Genomic DNA, 19,089 nt, shown 5'->3' with positions numbered 1-19,089 from the left:
GGGCGAGAAGATGTTTTCAGGCAAAGGGAGCAGATGTTCAAAGCAGCATGAGAAGCACGCATGAGGGCTAAAGTGAAAATGTGTGAGCAGAGAAGTATGAGATGAGACTGGCAAGGAAGCTGGAGACTAGCCCCACATGTAGGGACACCATTATTCCCCTTCACAGGTAAAAAAGCTGAGGCTCAGAGCTCTTGAGTAATTTGCTTATAGTCTCACAGTTAGTTAGCTGGTGGAGCCAGAAGACAACCTGTGGTAGGTAAAGATGTCCTTGTCCTAATCACTAGAACCTGTGCATGTGTTCGCTTACATGACAAAGGGGAATTAAGGTAGAATATGGAATTAAGGTTGCTAATAAACAGATCTTAAAATAGGGAGATTATTTTAGATTATCCAGGCAAGCCCAGTGTAATCTTAAGGAATCTTAAATATGGAAGAGGGAGGCAGAAGAAGAGGTTACAGTTGTATGAGATGAGAGAATTTGACCTGCTGTTGTAGGCTTTGAAGATGGAGGAAGAGGGCTGAGAGTCAAGGCATGCGGGTGATCCTAGAAGCTGGAAAGGGCAAGGAAACAGATTCTACCCTAGAGATCCTCCAGAAAGGATCACAAGCCTGCTGACATCTTGATTTTAGCCCAGTGAGACCCATTTTGCATTTCTGAACTACAGAACTGTAAGATAATAAATTCGTGAGGCATCTAAACTTGGGATAATTTGTTACAGCAGCCAACAGAAAACTAACACACAAACTATTGTCCATTGACCCCAAAGTCCACCTTTCTACCCCTTGTAATACATGCCTTAACTGTTAGACGGGCTAAAGCAGGAACTATGAAGATTAAACTCTGATCTGTCATATCATTTTGAGTCTGAGGTTCTTCAAATATCATTTCTAAACCGTACAGCAAAGGGTATGTATAATTTTTACTTATGCTTCTAGTTTTCTGAATTTTGAAAGGATGTGGTTGTGGGCTTTGACATCAGAAGAGAAGCTCTGCAATGTTGACTGAATGTTGGTAGAGAGATAACATTGGAGGCAAGTTGCCTTTGAACAACTATCTGAAGATCAACTGCCTCTCCAACTCATTCCTTGCCCTGAAGCTGTTTCCTCTGGTTGTGCTGAGGGGTGATGCCCAAGGTGCATCACTTTTCAAGGACTGGATCATGAACAATTTTATCCTCCTGGAAGAACAACTCATCAAGAAATCCCAACAAAAGAGAAGAACTTCTCCTTCGAACTTTAAAGTTCGATTCTTTGTTTTAACCAAAACCAGCCTGGCATACTTTGAGGACCGTCATGGGGTATGTGAGCACTTTGTTTTGTCCTTTTTAAAACAGTATTTTATAGTTAGACTGGGCTGACTCATGAAGAGAGAATAAAATAAGAACACAGAAAACACAGATGTACTTGTTATAACAACCTAAAAAGTACAGTAAGAGCAATTGGAAGAGAGCATGGAGAAAAGTCAAGAGATGGGTTAACTGTATTACGTGATTTCAGTTCTAAAAACTGTAAAAGAGTAAGTTTATTATTCATTAGCTTATCTTTCCCCTGCAAGGTTAAGTTTGACTTTTAAATTATAATATTTTATGTGGCAAATGGAATGGTTAAGTGATGTGTCCCATGTCAACATTTTTATGGATTCAGTTTTAATTGTCTCAATGGTCATCACTCACCTGACATAGGGAACAATGGTCCTTGGGCATTTAATTGTCTAGAATTTGCAAAGCCCGGTGGTAAACCTCTTCATCCCCAGGAGAACTTCCCAGGAGACTATCACGCACAAAACGTTATGCAGTATAGAACAGTAGTTCTTATCTAGAAGATTACAGCTGCTTAGCTAAGTCAGTATTTATATATCTAAAGATAGTCTTATAGTCCATAACATCAATAATAATAAGTGCAACGTGAATAATCATAACAATGTAGTTTGGTACGAAAAGCACTGGAAGAGGGGTCAGGAGACCAAACTCCACTTCTCTCTGGGTGAGTTAGCCTGGGCAAATGTCTCTACCTTCTGCATCCGGTTCATTCTTTATAAAATGAAAGGACTGGAAATACCACCTACAACATTCCTTTCTTCTTTCCTTGTTTCTATGAAGTAGCACTTGTATAGCCCTTTTCAGCAATTTTTCGAAGTATGTTTGCCTCCTTACTATATCATCATATTATTTTTCCATCATCAAGGAGGTAGGGGAAATAACGTTGGTGCTTGATGGCCCCTTAGAGACAAAGGCACTCTGATTCTTGGCTGGGGTCCGACTTCGTAGGTGTAGGCATGAGTTTGGGGTCTTTTGAGAGTGAGGCTTTGAAGTGTTCAATGAGATGGAGACTTGAAAGAGGCCAGGCCGGGTATGGAGTCTATGGACTCCTAAACTTCTAAGTTGCAGGTGAGATAATACTGCCTCTTTTTTAGAGGTGAAAAGACATGCTCATCTTAAGCAGATGCTTACTGATAATAATCAGCCAATCAATTGGGAATAATATGGAATTACTTATGCGCAAGGCCCCTGTGGTAGATATTTAATAAGTATTTGTTGACTAACTTAAGGGAGGGCCAATAGCCGAGTTTTCAACTTGGAGAATTCATCATTTAGAGTTGATTAATCACATGGTATCGGTCAATTTTTTTTCTATTGTGAATGGGACATTAGAAGTTCTGGTTTCATATGTGAAGAGTAGTCATTTATGTTTAAATATTTTTTTCAAAGCCCATTTTACAGTTTTCACTAATTTTCTTTCCTGACTCATCACTTGACATAGCATCATCCCATGTACGTAGTACTGATCATTTCTGAGTGTAACTGCTTGTTTTGAACTGTTTGATTGTGAATTCTGTACAATATTATTTGCAGATAGACATACAACCAACTGGTCTTGATTCAGAATTTTGTTGGTTATAATCTGCATGTAGACAATGTTGCAAAATAACTCAGCTTCTTCATTCAAGTATTATGAAAATTCTAGGACAATTAATTCATTCTGGGGAGCCCTGAGCTATAGTTTCTAACATTTCCACGTGGGATACAGCAGATATATAACACACAGACATCAAATTTCTTATTTTCTAATGTCTATGCTTTATATTCATAAATAACATTTTTAAAAGCATTTCTTTAAATATTACAGAAATTTATCGATTAGAAAATTTTCCAAGGTCACTGAGAAAGGCAAGATATGTCAGGTATTATTGTTTATGTTCTATGTACATTCCATTGCTTAGGGCCATCGATTTGCACACAAGAGTACATTGTTCATTGCCCATAAATAAGAATAACACTTGTGGGAAGAAAGCTTTTTTAAATTTATTTTTAAATTAAAGCTTCAGTCTTGCCATCTGTAAAATGGGTGTGATAATAGTATTCACTTCATAGGAAAATGTTGAATATTTAGAGAAAATATATTTAGATTGACCTATTAGAAATTACCATTTGATAGATTAAAAAAAGATCAAATGTTGGCAATTTCATATACGTAGTTCAACTTAATATATAAAGCACTTAACATAAGTCCTGTCACCTAGTAAGCACCTAGTAAAAATTAGCTATTATTTGTATCATCATTATATCTGTGAAGGAGCTGGCAGGGTGGCATAACATAATCGTTTTCAAATGAAGGGAAACATTCAAGGATTCTTCAAAGTGTGGCTAACATCAGGGTTCTGGATTCCCTCTATTCTGTGACTAAATATAACTGTGTGGGTAGAGACATACATGCATCATGAGATGCGTGATGTTGGGCCAACATTTCCCCTCTCAGGGTCTCAGCTTCTTTTTCTCTTTTCTCATTTGTAAAATTATGTTCATTGCAGCTCTAAAATTCTGTGGATTTATGATATCATATAAAAATAATCCTTTACATATTCAGGAACAAATACTGTAGTTCTGCAAAATAAGTCTGCTTTTATCTAATTTCAAATTTCCATGCCCATTGTCATTATAATTCATAGTGACTGAGCCTTTTATTTTAACATGGATTTAGATCTGATGTCAGATGCCTGTTCAAAGTATTGAGATGTGCAAGTGTTTTCCTTGGGGCCGGGAAGCTGCTTTGTCATGCTGGAGCAGTGGGCCAGAGAGAAGCGTGGAGCTGTCAGGTGGTGACTGGCCACCAGGCGTGATTTCAGACACTCCCTGTGCCTGCCAATTTCTCAGCAAAGTGATCCCTGTTGCCAGACATTCTTTAACAAAGGACAAGGAAAGATGAGGGCCCAGTGGTATGCTGGTAAATGTCTAACAATCATTGTAGTGGTAATGGCAGTAGAGGATATGGGAGAGCCTTTGTTTGTGGTGTTTGCCAATTTCTGTAGAGTAAATACTCCCATCATGACCAATGTCAAACTACCAATGTAAAGTCTACTGGCTCAAAGAACTCCTGAAAATGTAGCAATCAGCTCTTATGTGGGCCAACATAAGCACACCACTGGCGGGGGCAGGCTTAAATAAAAATAAACTCTGAAGAGGTAGTCACTTCCTGAACAACGTGCTTAGTTGTACAGGACTGACATCAGATCCTTTTTAGGGGTAAAAGAGAGAAGTGGGGGGTCCAGGGCCTCAGGCACTTTGAGTAAGCATGAGATGGGAGGGGCAGCACAGCACAGAGGGGAGACAAGTGTCACAGAATGGTGAGGCCAGAATAGTCTGCTACAGCTGGATTCAAATGCTTCTATCACTTTCTAGCTGTGGGATCTCAGGCAAGACATTTAACCTCTTTAAGCCTCTGTTTCCTATTTGTAAAGTAAGGACCCCAACACTACTCAATGCTGAGTATTTCATGAGAAAAGTATGCTATAAGCTTGGTACTAATAGGATCATCTTGATCTTCTGAAAGGCCCTAAGGAGAAATGGAAAGGTTTCCCTATTTTAATGACTCTTTGCACCTTAGGAAACAAGTTTTCCATGGTCACCATAGCATGGGAGCCATTACCACTTACACAGGACAGGAGAAACAGTCAAGATCACCATTCTAGTCATTTTCTGGATAGGGCCACCACTCCTCATGGACACTTCCCTTTAGCCCAAGTCTGATCTAGCAGCAGAAACATCTCTTATAATATGCATGCTTCCTAAATTAAAGATGGCAGGTGGGAAGAGGATCCCCTTTCCTTGCTTTTGGCAACATTATTGCATAGTGGTCAAAAACACAGCTTCTGGTGTCAATGGATTTGGGTCAAAGAGCAGCTCTACCACTTAAGAGCTGTGTGGCTTTGCAAAGGTTGCTGAAGGCCGTGTGACCCTCTATAAAGCTATTTACATGTTTTAAAATGATCAAACATTCCTTCTTTATTTTTTTTAATGAAATGAATGTCACCATTATTCTAATAATTATAGTAACTAATATTTACCGAGTACTTACTATGTGTCAGTCACTGTGCTAAATGAATTATTTCATCTAATCCTTACACCTACCCTGTAAGTTAGGAACTATCATTACCCCAATTTACAGAGCATGTAACTGAGGCAAAGAGAATTTAAATAACTCCCTCATGTCTCCAGAGCCAACACAGCCTCCCTGTCAAACAGTTCTTATTACTATTAACTGTTGCTGCTCATAGGCAATTGGCGATTCCACTGGGTTATTACAAAGTACGTAATGCCTTCTGGCTCTAGAGCCCTCCATGTAAAGGGCAGCCCTGAAAATCAGCAACCATGCCACATATGTCTTCTGCAATGAAATGTGTTATGAGTTCTCTCATTTCCACATATACTCCAGGACAAATCTTTGTCTCCATTCACTTCTGGGAGCCTCCACCATGTGTCCAAATTTTGGCACTGAAAGTTCCTCTAGGATCTGTCCATTTCTCTCTATTTCCTAGAGTCACCTTCCTCGTGGAAGCTGCCAGCATCTCTCACCTGGGATTGCTACCACTTCGGAATGGTCTCCCTGCACCCACTCCGCCACCCCCCCACCACTCCATTCCCCACACAGTAGCCAGTGTGAGCTTTTCACATGGTGACTCTGATCATGTCCTGATGACCCTCATCAGAAGCTGGCACGTCCCTTCAGTGGTTCTCCCTTTACCCTGAGAGTGGACGCCAAAATCTATCCCCCGGTCTCCTCCATTTCAGTTCATGCTCCTTTTCCTCCCATCTCACTGAGCTCCAAACACATAAGATTTTCTTTAACTTTAAGACCCCCCATTTTGAAGGTCACTTGCTTGGGGAAGACTTCCTTCATTTCCCTAGCCTAGGTCATCTCCTCTTGTTACGCTCTGATACAGTGGCACATACGCTTCTTCAAAGTGCATGCCAAATTTGTAATTACCTAGTTATAAATGTGATTATTGTACTGATGTCATTCCCCTCCATTAGACTGTAAGCTTTACAAGAGTTGGTGCCCAATTTGCTAAAGATGGCATCATCAGGGTCTACCACAGTGCCTGGTACATATTATTCACTCATTATTTGCGAAAGAAAGAAAAGAAGGGAAGGAGGAATGTGTAGATACAGTTGGAGAGGTCAGAGTTACACACAGGGACCCCTAATAGAACAAGGTTCAACACCAAAAGAGTTCAGAACAAAGCAAGTGATAAAGGACTTCAAACAGGAGATTCCTGGGTGCAGGAGTAAGTAATTAGGACTCCCTGGAGGCAGCAGATCATGGCTAGCCGTGAGAATTCAGGAGGTTGGAGTCTTAAGATTTAGGTCAGAGACACACGTAGAAACCAGCAGGTAGGCCAGTCCGTCCCCCCTTCCAACTCTTTTTAAAAGAACCAAGCAACTCTGTTCTCTTTTACCCTCCACCCTGTCTTACCCTTCCTTCCTTCCCTTTTACAGCTAAACCCTTGGTAGATAACATTCTCAGAGCTACCTGAGCATTTTTGCTTGAGACTTTCACCACTCGTGATCTTTTTCCACTTCATTCCTACGTGACTGAGTTGCCTTCCAGCTCAGCTCCCGCTGACACTCAAGGCTTCCTACAATCTACTATCCATGCAACACCTAGAATAGACTTTTAAAATGAGAAATCAGATATTATGCCCTACTGTAAAGCCCTCCGTGACCGTTTAGAGTATTTAAGTTAATCCTCAACTATGGCCTACAAGACTCTTCACCCATGGTCCCTTTCAGATTCATTTATTCTGATCCCTTCATCCATCATATCTGACTTCTTTCTGAACCTTGAACACTCCGGGCCATGCCCCCCGCTAGGGCCTCTGTACAGGAGCAGGACTAGGGTGAGATACACTTAAGGGGCCGCTCACTTTTAGGTCCTGCAAGGGCAGGGTCTTTGCATTGGCTGTTCCCACTGTCTGCAACAACCCAGATTTTTGTAGGGTTGGTTCTTTATTGTTTCCCATCTCTTCAAGTATTTTCCCAGAATCCTGTTTCTTTTTCTTTTCTTTTAAAGTCCATAGACACTTCAGTAATCAATATCTGCACTTATTTATTGGGTTTATTGATGTGCTTCCCTGTTCATTTTCTGTCTTACGTCCACTGGAAGGTCACTTCCATGAGCGACTGACTGCCTCGCTCATCCCTGTAACCTCTAGTACGGTGCTGGGCACGTCGTAGGTGGTCAGTAAATATCCAGGGAATGAATGAAGTTCACATAACTCAAATTGAATTCAGAAGAGTATCTGGGAGCTAAAAATGTGGGCCTTGCCTAACCAGGCAAAGAAAAGTAAGAATCCAAAGCAAAGTACTTTGCAGTTCAGGCCATTCAAAGCCAAGAATGTGTGGTTTTGATGTCTGCATTAATGGCATTTCTTTGTGAATTGATTTTTGCTTGTCTGATGTGATGTTGATGTTTTATGGAGATAGCCATTGGATAGAGAAGTCTTGTTTTAGAGGCAAATACTCCCAAGTTAAAATTAGATTCAATTCCTACTGCTCAGGGTCTAGTACATCCATTAATCAGTTTCTGCAGTAAAAATAGGCCACAGGGTAAGACCATAAATGTAAGGGCTTAGTTCCTGACTCAGTCTGGAAGAAAGGTTTCACTGGAAAGCACACGAGCTCAGTTTCTTAAACCATGAGGTTCATGTAATATATGATATCTATATCTCAAACTCAGAAATGGACCCTATGGAAAACGAGTTTAAAGCTCGTCTCATATTTTCAAGGCCCAAATAGTAGTCCTCATCCCCCCATTTCCCTAACTAACTAGTAGTAAATTCTTCTACTCATCAATGAGTTTTTAGGCCTACAGAAGATAGTATATCTTCCAGGACCTAATTTTCATTGAGAGGTTCGTCTGGGTTTGCCTTCACAAGACCCAGGATCCTCACTTAAAGTTATCCAGAGGAGGGAATGGAAGGTCTGACATGGTTTCCTATGCACAGAAAATTCAGTTCCTTGAAATTTAGTGAAAGTTGTCAGTATTTTAATGGAATAAGAACCTGATCCAAACTCTTATGTTGCCATATAATTCCCACTAACCTAGAGTTATTTATAAGTAGACTTCTCATTATATTTTCCCTTTTTTGATATTCAAAAGTCACAGAATTATACCTGCATATTATAAAAATTCAAATACAAGACTTTTCTCTCTAAAATGACATATATTTGTGCCAAAGCTTTATTACTATTATTATTATTAACCTAACACTGTATCAGGGAACTGTTTCTATTCTGATATACATAGATTTACTCATTTGTTCAGCAAAATTTCCTGAGCACCTACTATGTGCAGGGTGTTATGTTAGAGACTAGGAATACAGTGGTAAGTAATAGAGACAAGGTGTCTGACCTCATGCTTACACACTAGTGGGGGAAACAGACAACAGGCAAGTATATAAATATATAGAGCAGATACAGACTGCTGTAGGTTCTATGGAAAAACTAAGCAGTTGCTGGGGCTGAGTGGGAAGAGTGGTCAGAGAAGAAATTTCTATCCAGGGTAAAACTTGAAGGATGAGAAAGACAGTCAAGTTAAGAAATGGAGGAGAGCATTCCAGGCAAAAGGAACTGCCAATACGAAGCCTCAAGGTAGAAAAAGCCTTGACCTGTGTTAGGGACAGACAATTGAACACACAGAGTTCAAGAGCCCCTTTCTTATATCTTACAGCATCCCTCTTCCAGGGATACTTGGTCTAGACTCATCCTACTCCACGTTTTGGTGGAAAAGCACCTGGTGTACCAACACTGAGGACCTCAGACTCACACTGAGCTCGGGTGGCCTTTAACAGCAAAGACTGAAAACAAGTTAGAATCCAGTTAAATCCACAATTAATCTCCAGAGACAGAGCAGCGAACCCTCACACCTCCATACTGTTAAAAAACTTAATGAAACAATTACACCCAATTGTTCTCCAAAACCCTTTTGTCTAAAAACATCAATTTACTGCCTCTGTGAGAACGATCTTTACTCTCATGCAGACATAAATTTCGTGTAGTTTTAATCATAATGCATGACAATTTTATACTTTTCCATTTATTCTTTTTCCATTATTCTTTTGTAGATACATTTCCATTCATGGACTCCAAAGTAATCATTTTCTCAAATATATGATTTTTTAAATAATCGAGTGGTTCATGTCAGAGATGTACTTATCTATTTTCTGTACTGAACACATCGACGAACTTATCTATCATCTATTGTTTGACATTCAGGTTGTTTTCAGGTGTAGTGAAAATGCTGAAAAGTAACAGTATACCTAATATAGAACTTTCTGCTTTTTAAAATCGGCTCTTTAGGATAGAGTTATGTGGGATAACTGTGTCACGGGATAGCATTTTCTGATCTCTACCATTTGTTGCTACATAATCTTCCAAAGAGATTGAAGCAATGCCTGGGGCCACCAATAGTTACCAGAATCATTGGAGAAGATTATGTTTCTAAGAAGAAACTAATAAGAAAACAAAAGAATGCTGTTGTGGTGGTGATCTTCAAATATCTAATACTATTTTGATAGGTTTTAAATGTTATAGTGAGAGAAAGGGCAAAACTATAATATTTTATACATGGGCAAGATAATTTGATTTAAAATCAGTCTTATGTATATGTAGATGAACCCACCCTACATAGTAGGATTGAAGGGGTGCCAAAAAGCCTCCTACTCTGCAAAATATTCATCTCCCTAGATGATCACCTTAGGGGGTCTGAAATGTTCACGTGAATGCGCTCTTTGGGTTAGATCATCAAGCCTCTTTATCAAGAAGCAAAGGAAATACAGAAAGGTATGACATAAGCCATTTTTCACTGCTCTGTAGAGGTTAGCTCTAACTTTAGACAGGGTCTCAGGGACTGAAAGTCTCAAGCAGACTGTAATTCTGTAATTCTAGAAAAGTGAGATAAGGTGAGAAAGCAACAGCACAGCAGCTTAACAGAATGGGGACCTGGTACTGATTAATCTGGGTGACCTTGGTCAAGTCCTTCTTCTATCTGGGATTTGGTTATCTTGTCCATACTATCAAGGGATTGGACTAGATCAAAGTTTTCCAACTTTTTAAAGCCTGGAGCCCCCTTTTAGTATAAAATTACACGTGTCATTCCCATTCCCATATGTGAAGCAGCAGAAGAAGTGTTCTAGTTGAAGAGAGAACAAGGAGGCTGCCCAGAACCCTACACTCTTGGCCTTACCCTTGGCCTGCAATAATCACAAAAATGCTTCCAATTCTATGACCTCGGTCTCCCCAGGCTGTAAATTGAATAGTAGAAATGAAAAGGTAACAGCTAGTTTAGAAATTCATTTCACCTTGAAGCCTCATCTCTAACATAAAAAGTTAGATTGAATGATCTCTAAAGACCCCACCAGCTCAAAAGAAGTGGAAACTATGTGATTGTATCTCACTGCCAATGATATCAGGAATTTACAAATAGACATGGAGATTAGTTAAATATGGAAATCTTTCCAGGAAGTAATACAGCTAAGAGAAGGTTAATAACTGTATGGCTGATAAAAAAACCATGTTATCAAAATCCACGCATGAACCCAAGAATGCACCCTAAAAAGAAGGCAGTCATTTCAAATGTAACCAATATAAAATTTAGAATAATATGAGCCAATACCTAATGAGTCCTTGCTGCGTTTCAGGACACCAGATTAAGAGCTTTACATGTATCGTATCAAAAATATTCACAATAACCACATGCAGTAGGTCCTATTGTTATCCCCATTGTATTGATGAGAAAAACAGAGGCTTGGAAAGGCTAAGTATCTTTTCTTAGGTCAGACATCTGGGACAAATATTAAAGTTGGAATTAAGTGTTCTACAATGGATATTTTCAGATCTAGGCTTGTTTGGGTCTGAGAAGTCTTATAATAGAAGCCATGGTGACTGAGAAGGGAGAGTTGGGGCAAGGACTCATTGGTGAGTTTCCAACACTGTCTAATGAAGTCCTGAGTGGGGACCAGTAGGAATGCTCCTGTTAGCTCAGCAGGCCTACCTGAATGACAACACAACAGCATTAACAAGAGCAGCCTGCAACAATAACCACAAGGACAGGACTGAACACGTTCCTATGGATTTTTCTCATTTATCCTCACAATTCTTTGAAGAAGATAAAAGTCAAATTCTGTTCTAGAGAGGAAGCAATCGAGACACAGGGAAGTTAAGCAATTTGCCCAAGGTCACAATAGCAGCTGTAAGTACAAAAGCAACAACTTACCTTAGGATTAGGGATTCCTTGTAGTTTGATCCCACACTGCTTCCTTGCCTGAAAGCAACCAACATAATCAACTTATCAGCTCTTCCAATGATTCTTTATGCATATATATATAAATACAAATAAACTTTCTTCTTTCCCTTCTTTTTATACAAGGGTAGCATATGCTATATACACTTCCTAACTTTTCTTTTGGTTGATTAGCAATACTTCTTGAAGATCAATACATACTGATATGCGAGGGGCTTCTTTATTCTTTATTTTTTTGGGGGGGTGTTGCATAATGTGTTGTTGTATGGATAAAAAAACTATCTTGATGGCCATTTAGTCTGTTTCCAATTTTCTTGTCATTACAAACAATGAGGAATGAATAACCTTATAGGTATCTCACTTTCTATATGTATGAATATGTCTTAACCAGGGGCAATATTGTCCACCATTGGCAATGTCTGGAAATTTTTGGTTGTCATAACTGGGGAAAGGGGTGCTATTGCCTTTGGTGGGTAGAGCCAGGATGTTAAGTATCCTACAATGCACAGGACAAACTCACAACAAAGAATTATTCAGCCCAAAATGTTAATAGTGCCAAGGCTGGGAAGCTGTGGTCTATAGAAAACATTTCTAGAAGTGGGATTGCTGTGTCAAAGGATATCTGCATCTGTTATTTTGCTGAACATGACCTAATTATTCTCCACGGAAGTTGTACCAATCAACATTCTCCAGGGCCACGTGTAAAATTCTTGTTTTCTCAAAACCTCACCAACAGTATTATCATATGTTTTGATCTTTGCAAGTCTGATAGACTTTAAAAATGGTATATCAGTAAAATTTATTTACACGTCCATTTTATAGTCAGTGAGCATCTTTCCATATGTTTAAGAGCAGTTTAGATCCCTTTTGCCCATCTTTCTATAATGTTGTTAGTATCTATCTTAATAATTTGTAGGAGCTCTTTATCTATTAGCTAAAACCTTTGGGCAGGCTAGTTTTATCTTACCTCTACGTTGTCAAGAAATTGTTATCCACTTGCCAATCATTCTAGATGTCTTTTTCAAATCATTTCTATTAAGAGTTTTGTCATGGAGTCCACAAATACTACTTTTTGCTGCACACTTGGTCCTACCTGCTGTTCCCTCAATCAACCAAGTAACAAATAATCAATTGAACATCATCTCTGTGCAAGGAGTTATTTCCTGAAATCTAATGAAGTTGTTATCCATTTATATACTTTGGCTACTGAATCACCAGTGCTCGAAAGGTAGATTCAAAAATACATTCTTTCAAACTCATTCGAAATCTAATATGCCCTATATTGGAAAGAAGGAGGGCTTTGAAAGAGCATTCAAAGACCAGAGATGCTGAGAGAGAAAATGTGCAGGACACCTTCAGGGTCTACTCTGTACCACTTAGTTCTTGCTCTTAATTTCCACATTAAGTCCTTTTCTCTCTACCCACTTTTGTAAGCAAATTTAAACGAACAATGCTTTTTTAAGGCTAAGATCACTAATATCATTGCTAAGAAGAATTAGGCTGCAATTATTCCTGAATTGTTGCTTCACCTCTAAGACAAATACACCACATAAAAGCACACAGAGCTGTTTATTAATCTATAAAGAAAATGACTAGCACTCAAGGAGAGCAGGAGAGGAAATGTCATGAACTGGAACCTCCATGGATACAGAAGAGCAGGCGGCAGGTGCTGCCTGGCTGCCACTGACTGCTAAAGGGGTCATGAGGTTATAAAAGCAAAGAGCTGCGACATTTTGCACACCCAGCATTTGATGTGTACCACTTGGCCCTCTCCCATAGTCATCTGCCAAACCCGTATTACAGTGTGGTGTTTTTAAAATGGGTGACTGCTTTAAAATAGTATTTTTATTTTTCTGCTTAGTAAATTTACATGCTCACGGCAAAAACTTCAGATATTATAATAATATATAACTTACCTTGCAAAAGTCTTCCATAGTGTCATCCACAAGGGAGAACCAGTATAGCAGTGTTACTTCTTGTAGTATTTCTTTGATTATTGAACATATTAATATATATTTTATTATGTCTTTTCCCAAAAATGAGATGATGCTCCACCTATTGTTCTAAACCTACTTTTTTTTTTTTTTTTTTTTTTTTTGCGGTAAGCGGGCCTCTCACTGTTGTGGCCTCTCCCACTGCGGAGCACAGGCTCCGGACACGCAGGCTCAGCGGCCATGGCTCACGGGCCCAGCCGCTCCGCGGCATGTGGGATCCTCCCGAACCGGGGCACGAACCCGCGTCCCCCACATCGGCAGGCGGACTCTCAACCACTGCGCCACCCGGGAAGCCCTCTAAACCTACTTTTTACATTTTATATATATATATATATATTTTTCCCCTCCGTATAGACCAGCTTTACTCTTTGTTGATGGCTACAGAGTGGTCACAAGACAGATGAACCATAACTAATCTGACCATTTGTCTATTGGTGGGTATTTAGGTTTCTCTAGACTTTTCAGTGTAATAAATAATGCCACAAGGATTTTCCTACTTCTTTATATTTTAAACAAATGTTTCCATAGGATAAATCCTATAAGGGAAATGTATTTATTTATTTTAGTTAACTGCTTTTAAGTACAATAAAAGAAATACACGTTCATGGTAAAATAGTGAAACAGTATAGAAGGATATGAGGTGAAAAGAAAGTCTCTCTACTTCCTACTCTCAAACCCCAGAACTACTCCCAGGGGTATCTGCTCTTAATAGCTTCTTGTGAGAAAACACATTCATAATTTTAATAGAGGATCCCAAATTGAGTCTGGAAACTGTATGAGAGTATAGTCCTGTTTCTTTTCTTTCTTTCTTTCTTCTTGTTTTTTTTGTTTTTGTTTTTGTGGGGAGGTGGGGAGAGGGTGAGTAAAATCCTGTTATTTTCAGGTAGTCAGGGTGCTACTACTAATGAGATGGTGGACTTCAAGGGAAGCTTGAGTGTTTTCCCCACAGCACAACCAGCCTCATCGTAAACCAAGGTGTGAAAAGCTGAGGTGAGGAAAGCCAGTTTACTCTGGTTCGGCCATGACGAAAAGGTCTTGTGGAAAGAAAAGGAGGCAGGTGTGGGATGGATCATAGTTTCCTGGCTTTAAGTCAGTCTAGGTGCCTCGAAACCTGCTACCTTAGCTCCAGATCTTCCCAGAACTTGAAAGTTTAGTGGGGGTAGGTCCAGGGGAACATGGACTGGGAGAGGGAAGAACCAGCAACAGCTAATTACAAATTACACTGGTGTTCTAGAAGACGCTGTTTTTTCCATTGAGATCACATCTTTATTAGGTACCAAGTAGCTCAGGTCATTATAACCCTGAGTTGCAGCTGTCAGCAGCATCCCTGCTCCCCAAGAACTAAATGATTCAGAAGACCTAAGAGAAGTAAGCCCAGAGAACTGAGACAACTTGCCCAATAATACTTGTTCTCATAGGGATTCCAACCATGACTTTTCCAAGTTCCGAATTTCTGCTTGTCTCGCCTTCAGCATGAGGGTTCCCTTTGCCATAAAAGACAGAAAGCTGCATTGGGAGACTGGGAGGGAACTCGTGGGTTACCTCCAGCATGTTTTGCAGAGGGGATGGGACTAGAATCCAGGAAAGCTCCTAAAACCAGTCTTAGAACTGATAGTCGGAATTCTGGTAGGGGTGGGCGAAAGCAGCCCCCAAGTCAGTCACTGAAGTTTCACCTCACATGACATCAGTCTTCATTTCGATTTCATCATTGTGCCGTTTCAGATTGGTACAATGGCTGGCTGTACCACACGCCAGAAGAAGCAATGAACAAAATATTCAAAATGCCTGCTTAAAATCATCAAAAGTATTTCCTAATCTTAAAGAAACTGATAAAAGCAGCATGTGGCTCCTTTTACAGTGTGATCCGAGAAAGCCTTTTTTTATTATTTTATTATTTTTGGCTGTGTTGGGTCTTTGTTGCTGTGCGCAGCTTTCTCTAGTTGCGGTGCGCGGGCTTCTCATTGCGGTGGCTTCTCTTGTTGTGGAGCACGGGCTCTAGGCACGCGGGCTTCAGTAGTTGTGGCTCTTGGACTCTAGAGTGCAGGCTCAGTAGTTGTGATGCACAGGCTTAGTTGCTCCGGCATGTGGGATCTTACCAGACCAGGGCTCGGACCCGTGTTCCCTGCATTGGCAGGTGGATTCTTAACCACTGCGCCACTAGGGAAGTCCCCGAGAAAGTCTTAAACGCATCGCTCCCCTTTGAAAAATACTGCTTCCCTTTGAAAAACACTCTCCCAGTTGATGCTTGAAATTTGATTATCAGATCTCCCTCTAGGTTTAAGTCTCTAATACCTGTCCTAATCCAAACTCCTGTGAAACAAATCAAGCCTTAAGCTCTCAGGAAGTTAAATCTTAGGTGAATGACTATTTGGGCGAAGTTTTGACGGGCGAGGGGGAAGGGAAGCAGAGAGCTAAAGTCCCCACATTTGCTAAAATGAGAGCAAATGTGACGCAGATGGGAAGACCAGGCAACAGGCCCCTTTCAAGGTTTTGCTCTGGTTTTACAAATAATTGGCAAAGTAAACAAATAACTCCGGAATGTCAAAATCACCAGGATCACCAGTTAAATATTAATGTTGTCCTCCCAAATGGTGCTTCTCAGTTACATATTTACCTGAAAGAAAACCCCAAAGAAAATGTGGACACATAAAGACAAGAGAGTGAGGTCTTGATATTTGGGCAGCATTTGGAGAAGGAAAGGAAAGGAAGTAACACTTGGGTGGGTGGTTTATCATTTGAATGATTTTCTTTTGCTAGTACGTTTATGTAGATCTTTTAAATCCTCTAAGTTAACCCACTGATTCAGGGACAGGTATTATTTCCACTTAAAAAAAACCACAAGGCAACAGAGAAGTTGAGACATTTGCCTGAGGTTGCACAGCTGGTCAGACAGACATGGGTTTGCCTGATATGAAAGTTCCATTTCTCTCTCACTCAGCCTCACTGGAGGAGAAGGCTGAAGTTCTACTGTTTTTCAGAAGGGTGGAGATGTCCTCTTTCATGGGTAACCGACACACAGCTTCTTACTGATGTATCTGCTGGACTAGCTGAGCAGCCAAGGCACCAAGGCGAAGAGGGAGCTCTGGGCTACCGCTTTGAAATCCAACATAAGCATTTCACAACCAAATGGGGCAGAAACAAATCTCCACTGGGTCACGGCTTACAGAAATTGGTCATGCAATTGATTATTCAGCGTTGGGTTTGGGGAATGAAAGCCTCCTACCTTAAGTCAGGGCAGGTGCAAAGCCATGAAGCAGTCATTAATCACTCAGGCTCTGGAGTCACAGAGTTGAGCTTGTATGCTCACTTATAAAGAGACTTGGTCCCTCTGAACCTCAATGTCCTCACCTGCAAAATGGGGGAATACTACTCTGTAGGACTGTGATTAAATGAGATGGCCTGTTGAGTGCCTGAAGTATAGGAAATGCTCCCCAATGTTATGGTCTTTTAGTTTTTTCCTGCCTTCTTTAAAAGTCACAATCCAAAATTCTATTTCATAGGATACATTAACATAAAAAGAAAGGCGATATAAAAGCCACTTGCACAAGCTTTCCTTGTACAAATATGTGGGCATCAGCATCTTTTTAGATTGTGTTTGACATATATCAAATGTCCAGGGTGAAGCTTTGCCATATGAGGACAGCTTTGAATGTGGCCAAGAAAAGAGACAAGGCCAAGTGAAGTTCTGTGATCTTCACCTCAAGGGGTGCAGATGGAATAAAGAGGAAGAATGAGGACCTGCTTTACTTGGTGTCTCTCTTTCTCTGGTGGCTTTCATGTGGCTTCCTTGGAAGGTTTTACGCTGGCATTTTTCAGAAATAGCGCAGTTGTTTGGGATGATTACAGGCAGTCACCATCTCCCAGAGACAAAGCTGTGTTTAGCTCACTGACCGACTGTCCCCCCCTGCCCAGCTTGGGGAAGGCACAGCTGACCCTGCAATTTACCACGTAGCAGATCTTTGGAGATCTGAGGAGAACTGGCCTTAGGGTGTCAGAGAGACTGACCAAGCAGGACGCATGGTGAGGGGGGAACCTGATCACTCCTCTGGGGCTGAGAGTGAACTTTGATGATAGAGTGTGAAATCCATTTCCACCGAAGGCTCACCCGACAGTCCCTTAAAATCCATGTTGGAACTCAATGAATATTAAGAAGTCAAAGAAGATCACCCGAGTTTAGAGAAATCTTCCCTGGAAATCTTGAAGCCACACTGCCTAATAAGGTAGCCACCAGTCATGTGTGGCTACTGATCACTTGCAGTGTGGAGAATCCAAATTGAGACATCTTGTAAAATACACAAAGTCTTAGTCCTTAAACATAATAGCTCTCAATTTTTTTATGTTGATAACATGTGGAAATGATAATATTTAGAAATACTGGGTTAAACAAAATACTGTGCTCTTAAAATTAATTGTACTTGTTTCTTTTTGCTATTTTTAGTGTGGCTACTAGAAAATTTTAAATTCCATATATGGCTCACATTATGTTTCTGTGGGTTAGCACTGCTTTAGAACTTCACATAGAATTTGTATCCCTAGTCACAACTCCAGTTACTGTTTACGTCCACCTGATGCCCTGATTATGATGATCCCAGGTTATTAACAACTGATACTTATCCAGAACGTTTCTACCCCAGGGCTTTTGCTCTTGCTGTTTACTCTACCTCAGGGCTCACTCTCCCAGGCCTTCTCTTATCTGGCTCCTTTATTGACTTTCTGATCTCTTCTCAAATGCCCTGTCTCCAGTGAGGGCTGCCCTGACCACCAGTTGACCACATCAACCTGTCCTATTCTCCTTAGAGCACTTGTGTGTATTGTCTGCCTTCCCAGCTAGACTAGAGCTCCATGAGAAGGTCTACCATGTTCATCTCTCTATTTCCTGCACCCAGAACACCACCTGGCTCAGAGCTGGCCCTCAATAAATATTCCTGAATGGCTAAACGCATTAGCCTTAAGTCTGATTGAGACTATCTAAGCTGCCTTCCAACTCGGCACCCTTCGTTTATATCATCCTAACTGGGCACCCATGGTGGACCAGCCACCAGGCTTGGGGGATAGGGTAACAGATGTCCTGGTCTTTACCCTCAGGAATGCAGGAGTTCCAGTGACAAAAATGTCTGCAAACAGAGTGGTCCTGTTACTGCCATGAACCTTCTGTTGCATTTTACCATGTACGCTACTAAGGAAATAACCCAACAGAGGTTGAAAACCAAGATAACCTCAAAGCTCAGACTCCCTGTTTATCACCTGTAACTGCAGATGGTTTTTGAGAAGACAGCTGTCTTGTGCTCTTCTGCTTTTGAAAACAGATTACTATTACATAGAAAGACTATGATTATGGGCAGGATCAGGACACGTATTTCTAGCTATGAAAGACTCTAAATGAGAAGAGAGTTTGGGTCCAAAGGGCACATGTTTTCAGAGGTTTTTAAGGGAAGACTGACCTCTTAATACATCCTGAGATTACAAAAGCACACTGGAGACCACTATGTGGAAGAGATGCTCATTTTCGTATTATATA

The 19,089-nt window shown here is 40.5% G+C and overlaps 1 protein-coding gene across 1 annotated transcript in view; it reads left to right on the top strand.

The window, feature by feature from the left end:
* Window positions 1–1,156: 1,156 nt before the first annotated feature.
* The window catches only part of ITK (IL2 inducible T cell kinase), a 64,091-nt gene continuing 46,158 nt past the window's right edge, over window positions 1,157–19,089 (top strand). Inside the window, exon 1 of the mRNA XM_060006833.2 lies at window positions 1,157–1,298. Within this exon, the coding sequence (XP_059862816.1) occupies window positions 1,161–1,298 (138 nt within the window). The 5' untranslated portion in view covers window positions 1,157–1,160. The remainder of the gene's footprint in view (window positions 1,299–19,089) is intronic.

Source organism: Delphinus delphis, chromosome 3 (assembly GCF_949987515.2).
Source record: "Delphinus delphis chromosome 3, mDelDel1.2, whole genome shotgun sequence".
NCBI lineage: Eukaryota > Metazoa > Chordata > Mammalia > Artiodactyla > Delphinidae > Delphinus > Delphinus delphis.
Note: the sequence above shows the minus strand (reverse complement) of the source record. Positions and strands in the feature narration are given on the sequence as shown.